The sequence below is a fragment of the Amblyomma mixtum genome, chromosome 4, assembly GCF_055824585.1.
Source record: "Amblyomma mixtum isolate Tamu chromosome 4, ASM5582458v1, whole genome shotgun sequence".
NCBI lineage: Eukaryota > Metazoa > Arthropoda > Arachnida > Ixodida > Ixodidae > Amblyomma > Amblyomma mixtum.
In genome coordinates, this window is record NC_143015.1 from 73,591,961 (window position 1) to 73,605,637 (window position 13,677).

At 46.9% G+C, this 13,677-nt stretch overlaps 2 protein-coding genes across 7 annotated transcripts in view; one reads left to right on the forward strand and one right to left on the reverse strand.

The window, feature by feature from the left end:
• LOC149347008 (uncharacterized) overlaps positions 1 to 13,677 on the forward strand; it is a 318,847-nt gene that overhangs the window by 253,977 nt on the left and 51,193 nt on the right. For 4 of the 6 annotated variants that reach the window (XM_089586805.1, XM_089586804.1, XM_089586803.1 and 1 more), the window contains exon 9: positions 11,342 to 11,511. In XM_089586805.1, the coding sequence (XP_089442931.1) occupies positions 11,342 to 11,511 (170 nt within the window). Of the gene's footprint in view, positions 1 to 1,371; positions 1,690 to 2,108; positions 2,213 to 2,730; positions 2,840 to 3,606; positions 3,795 to 8,615; positions 8,859 to 11,341; positions 11,512 to 13,677 lie in introns of all 6 variants that reach the window. The other 2 variants (XM_089586807.1, XM_089586806.1) reach the window with 1 other exon arrangement.
• The window catches only part of LOC149347012 (cytosolic endo-beta-N-acetylglucosaminidase-like), a 218,180-nt gene that overhangs the window by 178,885 nt on the left and 25,618 nt on the right, over positions 1 to 13,677 (reverse strand). The window lies entirely within an intron of this gene.

The window sequence follows — 13,677 nt, forward strand, 5'->3', positions numbered from 1 at the left end:
ACGCATCAAAAGTCAACAACCCGCCTCTGTGCTACCTGCAAGGCATTCCCGCTCCACCTGAGACGCCTTGTATTCGATGAACTCTCTCCTTTTTTTCTGTCGTGTTTTACGCGTGGCTAGTGTGTATTTTCCTTGGTGTTTTCACTTCTTTTATTGGCTCCTTTCCTTCAAAATATAAACACGGCTTCATTTTGTTTTGTTTGATTCGTTTCTTCTTTTCTTCGAACCTCCAGGCGAAAGCGTTCTCCTTCAGCAGTGGGGGACGTGTCACCCCGATTATCGACAACCACTAAGCGCAGGAGAAAGAGGGGAGAGGGTTTTCAATATTTGGAGTGAAGAAGTTAGAAAATTATGAACAAATTGGGGAAAAGTGTGTTAGCCAGTTTGGTGCAGGGAAAGATGTGCACAGTATGGTTGAATACATCAGCTGCAGTATACGTCAGCTGCAGTGTTCGGATGCATCTAGGCACCGTGTACGAGTGGCTGGCAATGTGGATGGACTAATGCAACTTGAATGGCACTGCATACTTGTCTAGTTGTTTGAGAACACATCAAGAATTGGCAAAGGCATTAACTTGATGGTACAAAGGGTGTGCAGGTAGAGCTCAGCTGCCGTCCAACAATGCTTGCAGTTCCGCAGCACGGAAGGTAGGAGTTGCGATGGTGTAAGTCGAGCAGCCCTTGAGGTATGAGGATGTGTATGGCTAACAAAAACACTGGAATCTCGTAAGGACCGAAGGACAGCATCTGCATAAAGGATGCAACTTTCTTCTGACAGAGATGGCGCCACTAGACATGAATTAGAGGAAAAAATAGTGCCAAACCATGCATACCACCAGAAAGGAGTGACGACGAGACAAAAGTGCTATAGGCATGCAAGGAGGGGGACAACAAAGCCTTCTTTCAGCGATTAGGCTTGTTTGTTATGACTGCACTGTTGTGCCAAGAAGGCAGTTCAGGTTGGAAGGTGGGACGGAGTGAGGCCCTGCCAGTTCTGTTCGTCTCATATTGATCTGTGGATTCTGTGAGCGTGTTCAGTTGATCATATTCCTGCATCACCATGGCAGGCGCCTGCTCTGCTCCTTATAAGTGGCCGCTAGTTTGCGTGCAACATTTATTCATGTTCTCTTTCAGTTTTATTAGGAGGTGCATAGAGTGCTTTGCGTTTCAAATAATGGAGCCACCATCTGGTAGTATTTTATGTTTACTGGCGGCACAAACGTCATTCGACTGCTGCGTTCGCCACGTAGGACAACAAACGCCTGAATGTCAAATGTGGCAGTGCGGACAGTAGTGTTCCAAGGCCGCTTGCCAGTCGTGCGCTTGATGAGCACAAAGCAGACTGAGTTCCATCGTGGCGCCTGTTTCCAGGACGAGACCTGTGGCCCCTTCCTCTTGGAGTTCCTCAGGGCCGTAACCACGGAGACTCACCGCTCTGTGCCCGGCTCATTGGTCATCTGGCACGACAGTGTGCTGCCGGACGGCAGGCTGGACTGGCAGAGTGAGCTCAACGAGAAGAACGTGTGCTTCTTCAACCTCTGCGACGGCATCTTCCTCAGATACGGCTGGACCGAAGGGATGTTGCAGAAGTCTGTGGGCCATGCTGGCAACCGCAAGAGCGACGTCTATGTCGGCGTCGATGTGTTTGCACACAAGACAAAGCACTTTGGCGGCAGTGAGGCAGTCAGGGTGAGTGCAGCTCAGGTAGCCCTATGTTGATGTCGTCTCATTTGATTGACTCGGGATAAGAACTGTGGGTCAAGGGGATCAGTTAATTAAAAGAGACACCAGTAGTTGTTTAGAGTGAGAAGAACACTGCGCATGCTCTTATATTTGCAGTGGGGGAAGTGAATTGCTGAAAAAAAATTGGGTGCAAAAACAAACAACGCACCCAGCACTTGTAGACTCAGCACAACAGTGGTGCTCCTATTTTTGCTTCGGAAGTGATCTCTGCTATTTCTGCAGATTGGAAAAAATATGTGTCTTCTATGGTAAGTAGAAATTAGGGAATCCCTTCCACAAGCCTCACAATTTCATTGAATGTTTCGGCAATGTGCTCACTGCAAGTGATGACTGTGGCAGCCTTGGTGACTCAAATTTTGTTTCAGGAAGTTGAAGTAGCTCGCAAGCATGGCTTGTCGTCAGCCATTTTTGCTGCTGGCTGGGTATACAAGAACCAAGACAAGATGGAGTCTGCAGCCAGTCAGCGGCGGTAAGTTGCGCTTAAGGTCTCAGTTTCCTGTGCTCATTCTGGAGCGTGCACTGCAGAGTGTGATGCATAGCTAACTACCAGTTGTGGAATCACTTCTCAAGTGGAGACTAAACCTTTCTGCTAGCTAAGTTACTGGGTAGTTTGCTCTCGTATTTCGTGCAGAAGTTGCATGCTGTTTTGAGTTTTGCTTATTGCCTATACATATCTAATTACGCTGCAGTTTCGATGAACAGTAGCCTAACACCTTCTTATTACGTTTAACGCCACATTTAGTTGTCGCATATGCTTGCTTGTTCTGTTCATAACAAATTAAACTGTGTAATATCATCTCGGAAGGGTAGAACATCAAACCAGCGAAGCTAAGTTTCAGTGAAAAACATTGTTAGTGCCGCATGTTTTTAGGAACGTGAGACTGCATGAGGCAGCAGAATAACCGTGAGGCTTCTGCAAGACGTGTTAGGTATTATTATCTCATGATGGTTCATTTTTATTCTTGCACTGTGTTGCAACCTTTGCAGGTTCTGGGACTGTCTGCAATGCTGCTGTCCCGAGTGGTGTATTCGGACACTGCCGCTCCGAACGAGTTTCTGTCAGGGATTTGGCGAAAAACTCTTTGAGGCAGGCCAGGTCAGCCATTTTTTTTTGCATCTTTTAACTACATTAAAGGGACAGTCTGCTGCCGGAGACGAACACATAAATACTGGTTTATTATTGTACGATATTCTCGTATGATGGCAGTAGCATGGGCACAACTCTGAAGTTTTCGGAGGATTATTCGAAAAGCTGGACCAGAACTTACAGTTGCATTCTGCAGTATTAAAACTTTGTAGATGTCCAGGTAATCTGGTTACAACGACTGGAGTTGATATAATACACTTTATGTATGAAACTGAGGTAAAAAAAATATCATATTTCAAATGTCAAGAAACTGCAGACTTGGTCTAATTTTTTGTCTTGCAGCAATTTGGCATTTTTTCCATGGTTTAACCCTGTTTTCTCATCATCACTTCTAACGTTTTCAAAAAGGCAGGCTGCCGCTATGCTGCCAACAGCACTGCCATTGGCTGTGCCACGGGTGATGAACTACTTATACCAACTTGGTATACTACCTTATTATGCCACGTCAAGTATTAACTAACTTTAGTTGTCGGATACTATACCGAATGGAAGTACGCCACCTTGGATATAACAAACTTTCGTATGTTAACCTCAGATATAACAAACCTAAGTACTCTACCTAAGCGAGGTGCACAGCATGAAAGCTTTTCTCTGACTCTGTAGAGATGTGTATTGGACGTCATAAGAAACAGCCTAAGGGAGGACGCAGGTTTTCTAGTTATGCGCACAAGTTACAAGTGGACAGTACGCTGCTCCACACGACTGTGTCGGTGCAGGTGGTGAGCTCCGTGGCCTGGTCCGACCTGTCCCGGCAGCAGCTGCAACCTCGAGACCAGGGACGCTCGCTGTGCAACGGCTGCGGAGTGGCCGAGGTGTGCACGGAGTGGGCGTACAACGGAGGGGGCTGCCTAATCCTGCGCTTCACCCCGGACGTGGCCAAGCCCAGGGCAGCCCCTTACTTCAGGTGACAGGGGGGGGGGGGGGGGGGTCATCAGTTCTCTGAGAACCAGAGGAAGCAGGTTTCATTGCCCTGAAGACCTCATCAGGGGTGTCATGGGAGGGGGTGGGGGGGGGGGGGGGGGGGGTGTTGCAGAAATGATCAACACTCCTTTTGGAGACGAGGGCTTTAGCCATGCCCCCGTGTTCCATAGTTGGAGTTCGTTAGACTGTTCTTTTGGGGATATTTCTGCTTTTTTTCTGGAATTTGCAGGCCTTTGATAATTCTCTCGAAGTATTTGGCAGTTTCGAATGAGATTGGTGTCCTGGGTTGTTCTTCACGGCAATCATCACAGGTGGTCATGTGTCCAGTGTGACTTCGAGCAGAGTACTTTTTGACGACTCTTCATAGGTCTGCACGCTCACACATGATTGTACTTGCACTTGCATCCACTCACTTGATCTCACAGACTCTGATATCACCAGTGAGCGTTGGCCTGCTGCCTGTGCATCGGCAATGTTGCGATCGCCAGTTGCAGTATACCCACCACGAGTAGTCAGCTGTGGCCGCGCAGCTGTAAATAGATCACATAAACACCTTTCAAGCAGAAGACTGGGCAGCCACTACCAAAGCTTTGTTGGTAAAGCACCATACACGGAATGTGGAGGCCGTGGGTTCGGATCCCGCCGGCAACTTGTGGTTGTTTTTTATTTTACTTTTAATCAAATGTATTTTATAAATAAAGTGAATGCACTACTAATTTTCCTTTGATCAACATGATCATGATCATCAGCCTGACTAACCCTGTCCTGTGCCAGCCACCCTATCGCAGCAAACTTCTTAATCTCACCCTCCCACCTAACTCCTGCACCCCCTGCTATGCTTGCCTTCTCTTGGAATCGAGTCCGTCACTCATAACCATCGGTTATCTTGCCCTCGCCTTTGCCCTGCCTTTGTTCAACGCCACAATTAAAAGAAAACAATGGAAGTATTCCTCAATGCCTTTCTTTGTTTCAGTGGCTGTTGGCTTCTTTAATACGGCTCGTGCAGTAGCCATTTTGTGGCACCTTTCAATCTGTCTGCACCCCTGCTTGCAGTACACGCTTGGTGTGCGAACAGTAAAACTCACCCATGTTACTTCAGCATCGATTTTGTTGTGGTGCATTGACGGGGAGGGGGCACAGTTAACGCACACAAGCAATGACTGCTTCTCAAGCACTGCAAAAACAGGACAGTGGACCAATTGCACAAAGCCCTCAGTGCATATGTATACATTTACCAGAAGCAGTCAAGCGCCATCTTGGCTGTCCTTCATGGCAGCTTCTGTACGACTATGCAGCTCACTTGGCGCCTTGACTGGCATTAAGGGGACGCCAAGGAGAAGTCGAAGTTGGCTTGTATTAATAGAATACCCTCACCACAAAAAGAACACTCTTGCTGAAATGTAAGCTCCTGTAAGGTAGAAAAGGGCAAGAACTAAAATACAGGTAGGCTGCCACAGGCCAGTCTTGTAATTACAAGTGCTGTGATGAAATAGCGGACTACTATGCCTCGGATTAGTGAGACTGACAAATGTGCATGAAGTTGGGGGTGATGCACCAGCATTCGCACTAAGTTTTGCACTTTTATCTTGCACTCGCCAACAGCGGCTCATAGGGTCGTAGTCCGGCATTCAGCACACATTCACGCCTCTGGCACCCGTCGACAGCGCCATGGAAGCAGCGCCGTAGGTGGCTGCAAGCTTGCAGTAACAATCCTGCGCTCATGTCGAGTGTTGCGGAGGTAGTGAAAACGGCGATAGCTTTCGCTCTGACGTGCCGCTTTCTATGTCACATGGCTATGATGTGGGGAAGCCACCGTAACCGGCACTTAAAGGGGTGGAGACACCAAATTTTGAAGCTATAAAAAGCCTACTATGGGATTCCTATGTATGCAAGGGCACTCACAGCCAGGTGTTGGACGCAACAAACGTTTAAAAAATATTTTAATTCGGTTCCAAAGATTACCTAAATGCTCACTCTCACGATCTAGACCCATCGCTAGCGCCATCAACGCTGACGTCACAAGGGGGTAAACAAATTAAAGTTTTAGTGACGTCATACCGAAATACAGTGACGTATGATGAGCGGGGCACAGCCGCGTGAGCGCAGTCGACGCACCAGCGAGCCGCATTTGCTGCTAACCGCCACTCGCTCGGTTTGCGGCGCGCCGTTGCGAACAGCGTCGCAGCGTCCGATTGCAGCTCGTCGCCTGCGTCCGGCCTGCTAGATGTCAACGGCGAGCCGCTCGCGAAAAACGCAACGACGGGAAGCGGCAGCCAATGCGAGCCCGGAGAGCGGCAGCGTCATGATGAAATAGGGCACACTCCTTGGAGCCGGGCGGCCTGCGCCAGTCTTCGTGCCGACCACCGGCATCCGAAGAACGCGACATTATTGTTTGTTCACGTTCATAGCAAACCCTGGGATATATGAATATCAAAAATGCATCGTTTCTGACGATCGTTGGCAAATACCGAGTTCCTGATAGAAGTGATGACTGCGATGCAAGCAAGTTTCATCCCATAGCCGGTTTTGTGCTGCTGCTACCTGGTGCGGTTCGCCTGCCGTCTGCTAGCTCTGTTGCTGAAGACGTCGTGGAAATCGAACATATCTTTTATTGTGGGACGAGTTCACAGTAAAGGGGTGCAGAGCGGAGCACGTTTCTGAGCGCTGGCCAGTCCCGAAGCGCCCTCAGCTGCGGAGTCGGATGTGAAACCAGCTTAGGCCTAGCGACGACTAGGGCAGTCTGGGACCAGCGCGCAGGTCGTCGCCCGGCGTTGCCGCAGGCAGTGTCGTTGCCGAAAGATCCACTTTTAGTACAGTCATGCTGTCGTATCTCGAATCTAGGAAGCATCCTTACTGGTAGCATGGCTGTTTTGTGCGGACGTGAAGTACGCCGTGCCTGCCAGCCGGTCGGCCAGCCTGGATACCGTCTGCCGACGTCATAAAAGCGAGCTAAGGAGTGTTCTTGACGTAAATAATAAACCATGGTACAAGAAATGTGAAAAAAGTGTCATTTTTGAGGATCGCTGACGAATACTGAGCTGCTGGTAAAGGTAACAACGGTGATATGAGCAATTTTCTTGCCAGAACCGCCTCGCAGCTGCCGCTGGCCCGACGTTGGGGTCCGGCTCGCCTGGCGCCCGCTAGCTCCGCTGCCGAAGGCGTCGAGGAGATTGACCATACTATTATTTTATTGTGAGATGATGCTGTTGACACTAAAGCTATTTGTGAAAAGTATTCCTTTTATTATAGCGCAGGCGACTTCCGAAGCGCCGGCCGCTTGCGAAACAGGCTATAGGCCTAGCGACGACCACGGCAGCCAGGCAGCAGCAGAGCTCGTCGCCCGGAGCGCCCGTGAGCGGTGCCGTTGCCGAAAGCTCCCAACATAAGCAGGCATGCTTTGTCGCTGCTCGAGTATAGCTGGCAGTTCTGATAACAAAGCGATTTTGTCTTTTCTTGTGATATTTGTACACCATCCCAAGCAGCGCTCAGGTACAGCTGCACGGCGGCGAAGTGTGACACCGGTTGTGGGCGCAGCTTGGGTAGAGCGGCGCAGCGATGCTTACCGGCATTTTGCAAAGTGCTTCGCATCCTCACGCGAACCCGCGAAGGCGATATTAGCGTGCGATAAAAAAAAAAGTCGATGTCCTCACTCATTGGATTCAGATCCGTCAGAATCCGAGCTGCTGGTACTAGACATGCTGTTGTTTGTTTTCATATGCGCTGGTCAGCACGTGTGTGAGAAAGCAGACGATGCAGCAGTAGGTGCGTCACAACTTTTGTGGACCCACGTGACCAAGTGAAGTAGTTGATCTTCCCCCTCTGTGACGTCACAGTCCAACTCGGCGTTCCGAAACCGAAACCGAAAATCGTTCACCTAAAAATGCGATAATAAATTATTCACTGTGAATATATGAATCTCTGAGTGTGTATCATGCTTCCTGGAGCCATAAGAAACGTTTGAAACTAAGAACGCGCGAACCACAAATTTGATGTCTCCACCCCTTTAACCTGCGCTTGCGGTGATGTGCGGGAAAGCCAACCTGACTGGTGCTCGGCTTTTTGCGGTCTTCGGAATAGTCGCAAGCGCCTTCGGAACGCCGCCAAAACCGAGGAAAATGTCTCTACATTTCTCTAGTAAGGATTGCCAGACTTCGTGTCCCTTCACTGACTAAATTGTGCTGCTGTTGGGCACGTTTATGACGAACAAAATTTTATATTACGAATTCCGGCTATTGCGAGCTGTTTTATGATTTTTTACTTGTTCGCTATAACGAGGTTTCACTGTATATCTGTGGACAAGCGATAAATGTGAAGAAAAAGTGACGTCATAAACATCTGCTGGGAACACGCGCTGTTCATGCGCTGGACGCCAGAAACGCAAGCTCCTTTGCAGATAAAGGTACTGACGGGCTACTGGTGCACGATTCGCCACGCTTCCTGATTTCCAAAGCTTCAAGTATTCCTCTGGTTATTTGGTTGTTAGCTCTCTTTAGTGTGGTTTCCAGTAGGGGTTCCGATGGAACCCAGCAGCGCGGCAGAGGATTTCGCTCACTCCTGATGCCGAACACTGAAGTCTGAATGTGCCTTTCAACAGTTGTGTGTTTCTTCTTATATTCATAGCCATACGCTAATTCTATGAGACTTTTTCATTTAGTTGGTGTTTCTTTTTGGTGTCTGCGGCCCTTTTTTGAAATTTTTGCTGCTTTTTACGTGGCTTATGTTCTTTAAAGCTCCAGTGCTACGTAGCTTGCTAGACTTTCTCTCAAGGTGAGCGTCACAATCTGTGCGATGCGTTCTTTGACAGGTTGTTTGCCTGCGACATCCCATTGGGCTCCCTGAGTGTCAGCTACACCTTCCAGGTGTACCCGGGCAGCTCCGAGACACTTGACGTGGCACTCGTCTTGGTGGTTCGGACGGCACTGGGAGAGAAAAAGAAGCTGCTGCTGGGTGCCACAGCCTCCATGCCTGAAGGCGAGTGGTGTGAGGCAACGCAAGACGTTCCTTCTCAAAGCTCTCCAGGTGCTGCCAATTCCTGGTGGCAGACAAGGTGTGTAGTCATCTTCATCATCATTTGAAATTGCAGAAAAAAAGGCCCTCTGTAATGCCCTCCAATTGCATTGAAACCAGCAGTGGCTGCCCTTCCCCTGTATGATTCCAGTTTCGTCTTTACACACCTCAGTGGCCAGAGCTGGCTGTTTTCCTTCCCTTGAAATCTATTCTGTGGGTTTAGTAGAACTCTGGATATCTTTTTTTCACATTATACGTCCTTTAGGCAGCACATTTTACCCTTTGTTTTGATTAGAATGTCATTTGCTCCACTTTGATCACTAATTCACCTGCTCTTTTTCCTTTCTCACAACTTCATCCGTCAGTTCTTTTTTTCTCAATGACCTTTTGTACCGCTCTCAGTTTATTTTTAACCTTGTTTATTGGCCTCCTTGTTGCGGCCCTATAGGTGAGTCTTTTCAACTCTTGCGTATTTTTTTTTTAATGGATATCACTGTAAGCTGCTGTTCATAACATGAGAGTTCCTCCCAAGTGCAGTCCAACTTATCTCAATTCCCCATGAAGTTTGTTTTCTGTGATGTGTATTTTTAGACTAGAGTGCTACCTACCATATTTAACCATGTAATGAACCCATCCGTTCACTTTATCATGGAGAATTTTTTTTTTAGCCTCGCACAAAAAGTGCCCACCTCACTTTACCAGGCTGGTGTTCAGCATGTTCAGTTTGTCTTGCCGTGGGTGGCCGGTGCCATCGACTGTCACATACTAATTGTCAGATCGCTGATACCGAAAACACCCTTTGAAGTGAGTGCAACAAGGATGCAACTTGTTGACCATGCGCTTTTGTTCGTGGACGGACGGACAGACAGTCGGGCGAATGGGCGGGCGGGCAGGCAGCATGGCAGATTGAAATTGCCGAGTCCTGCTTACTTGATTTGCTTTTGTCATTCACCAGTTGTGGAAGAATCATTGTTGATATCATTGATTTTAAATTGTCTAAAGTGCGTGTTGACTGTATACCGGTCCGCTTTCATGCCAACCGTTCTCAAACACCAGACAGCGATTTTTCTCTTTGCTGATTGATTTATTCCTTTGTGTTCTCGAGAAAAGAAGCTGGATCTTCAAGGAGCAAATATGATGTTTTGATGTTTTGTTAGGAAGATTCTTTTTGTCTCCTGGGAGAATTTTCTCGTGTCCCGCCTAGCTGCCCTACTTCCTACTTCAGCTCCACCCTGCATGAATATCTCGGCAAGGTTTTCGTTCTACATCCCTGCACCATTGCCGTCTTCCTTGGTTAAAGCAGAATATCTGTCCTCGAGTGAGATCCTGAATGGCTGTACTTCTGTCTTCACATCTGGCTCTCTTACCTGCCTCTTTTTGAGTGCTTTCGCCACTGCTTTTAAAATCGGGACTAATGATAGATTTCTACACCACACCTAGCCTGACATCTCAGCATCATGAAAAATTCCGCAATGCCGCATCTCTTGAAGTCATTTTTAGTATTTTCATTCGGTCTGTGCCATGTCTACTTCCCATTTTTGCGTTTGTGGAAGGAGGAATTTTTTATTCTTTAGTTACTCTGTTTTTTCACCAAGAAACAAAAAAAAAGGGTGCGAGTCCACTGTCTGGCATGCTTAATCCTTTCTGAACATTTTTGGATCAGTAATTTATTTGCTTTGCTTATCAAAGTAAGCCGGCTTCTGTTGCTAATGGTGGAGGTGTGTAGTGAACCAGGATGACTGCCTTTCAGAAACCACTGTTGGTTCTAGTGAACACATTGTGCTCTCAGTCTACAGTAGGAAAGGTGAGTAAGCTTGAGACAAACAAGCTTGCGGATTACAGAACAAGGTGAAGTCAGTCGCTCCCTGGCTTAAGTCAGAAACGGGAACTGGTCTTGGGGAGGAGCACGCCACAAGATAACTGGCAATCAGGGTTAATGCAGTGGAGTGCAGGAATATGAAGCCAAGCCAATTGGTGGAGTCAGGTGGTTACGTTAGGTTAGGGTATTTTATGGGACAGGGTGCCTGTGGGTGGCTCAGACAGGGCTTATTGGATAGGGGAGGTAAAATCCTTTGCTCTGAAATTAGTGAATGGAAGTATTTTCGCAGGCGACCTGCTGGACATAGTCACTTTCTTCTGCTTGAAAGCAGGCAATATTGCTGGAAGCCATTGATCTTGAGCTCCTTCGTCCAGCACTGCACTATGGCATCTCATGTGACCGGTTGTAGCTTTGGAATGTTAAGCACCGTAATTAGCATATTTAGAGTCAGCTGCCTGTCACCTATCAGTTTTTTTTTTTTTTTAATTTTTGCACACTGTTCATGCAAAAAGTAGTCTAACTTTGTGGGGAAGCCCAACCCCATTGTTATCGAAATAGCTTTGAATTTTAAGAATTGGGCGTCCAGATTGGAGGGCATAGACCACTCCTTATTTTTTCTCGACGCAGAATATTGCGATTTCAGTGCACTACCTGGAACCCTAGGGTGGGGTTCTACAACTGAGAGCTGCCCCCCTTGCTTCCAGAACATTCCAGGTGAAGGACACCAACAATGCCGTTCTGGAAGAAATCGGCATCTCCTTCGTGTCTTTTGACGCATCAGTGGCCAGTGCTTGCCTTTTGGGCGAACTCATCATAGAGCGTGCAGCTGACAAGACTGGAAACAAGCCAGCGAATAGCAGTTCCAGCGATGAAGGTAACTGCCAACTGCCAAAACTGCCAAAAGTTTGCTTGCGAAGAGTGGACAGCAGGCACCAAAGGTTACAGTAATGACTCAGGCATGAAGCCTCACTGAGTTGAAGACAATTGTGCCAGTGAAGTGAATTCATTTGCTTACTTGTCCTGCTTGTTAGTGTCAGTGAATTGGGCTCCAGGAGCTGCCAATGAGTGCCATATGTGCAAGGCAAAGGCATCTGCCCCTAATGCGCTACAAAACCTTGTCTGAATACTTAAAACCTTATCATGGTTATTTTATTTTAATTGACTGAGGCATGCTTGGCCCAAGAGCTGGAGCATTTAGACTGCCTGATGTGCTTCAGTTTATCATCTTGTCAGGTAGGCACTGATTTTGCATAGTTTTGTGTGCACTGCTGATTTGATAATGAAAATTGGCAATAGCACAGCAAGAAGTGCTTAGTCACTTTGTCCGCATGAAAAACAAAGCAAGGAAAATAACTTTTCAGGTCTGCATGATTATTTTTAGTTTCGTAAAATGGACCTTTTGAGACATCAAAAGTACTGATATACGTTTTAGCTTTGACATTTTTTGAAGCGCTAAAACAACAAGGACGCGGAGGGAACAGACAGGGCATCTGCTTCCTTGTTGTGTTAGCGCTTCAAAAAATGTCAAATCTGCACCAACTAGCCCGATCCGCTACCCTTCTGAACGTTTTAGCTTGAACTGTGTTGGGAAAGCACTAACTTTGTAAATTGTAAAATCATTTCTTTATCATGGAATTTGTGAATAGATAATACGTTCTCCGAGTTTCATTCTGATGTGTAAATGGACATGAAATCTGTATTGTAAATGCAGCGTAGTTAAAGGGTCAGTCTACGGAATTTTATCGGCCATATTTTTTTTTCGGCAACCGATAGCTCTTTACTCAAATTACTGTTTAGCCAGGTGTGGTGCCAAAAAGTGCGGTAGAACCTTTTTAAAATAGAATTTATTGACATGGGAACACATCTGTATGAGATGATAGCCTCATCTGGCAACCATCTAGAGTTCCGCCGCGCGGCGACAAACATGGCGGTGCCCGTCGAAGCTGGACCTTTCCCTTCGAACTGAATTCTCGTTGTTGCTGCCTTTTTCAGTGCGTTCACTGGCCATAAATGGGGCGCCGGTCTTTCGCTTCGTCTTATCTCAGCTATAAGAAAACGTATAAGTGACAAATTTGCATTATTTTAATAGTTAGAGTGACGATTCTGCCGCTTCTAGGCTTACGTGGGGAGTCGGTTTGTTTGCAGCAATGGTTCCCGTCCTGACAACCAGATGGTGCCAATATAGGCTGTTTATTTTTGCATCTCTGCAAGCATACGCTGAACTAAAAGTGAGAATGTGCCTGTGTTTAGCGTACGTATTACTATAAATATTCATGTTATTTACAGAAAAAGCGAGCGGTACGCCTTCTACAGTTTACTAGAACAAAACATGCATTTCTCTGACATTGGGACATACAAACAGTACGTAGTATATTCACTTATGCTTCTACAAAAAAGGACTACCACCTGGAGCAACAAAATGAACGTTTGGGGTCGCCACCATGCATTTTTACGCGACTTTTAACACCGAAATAAAATATAAATTTCTGCCTAAACTGGGAGCAGTTCCCTCGTTATTGATGCTATAGGGTGCCAACTACCAGAATATGCCATTATTTATACACTCATTTCGGTGACTAGACTGTCCCTTTAATGGCTCCAGTCTCCTGTATTGCAGGTTATAACTCAGTGCTAACTTGTTTTTTAAAAAGCTGTCTTCTGTTTTTGTTCTTAACGATGAGCTATTTGCAACCTGAAATTTTGTCATCTTTATCTTGAATTCAGAGCAGAAAAGGTTTGCAGAAAGCCCACTTTCTAAATTTGACTTTACGCAGTCTAGCTCAGCATTGCCATTCACATTCTCTATCTCATCAACCTAGCACCAGGCAGGCCAGTCTTGCATCATATTGTCACGTATCATTGTAGCGTCCGTTCGTTTGCACAAGGCCACAGAAAAGGGGTGTTATCAGTTTTGTTTGTGACGCGAGAAGCGACCGGTCTAATCTCGATTGTTCACAGCCTGAACAGCTGCATCTGCGTGTTTCCAGATTACTCTAGATGATCTCGGCCTGTTATCTCAAAGTTTCCTTGCCGGCTTTAA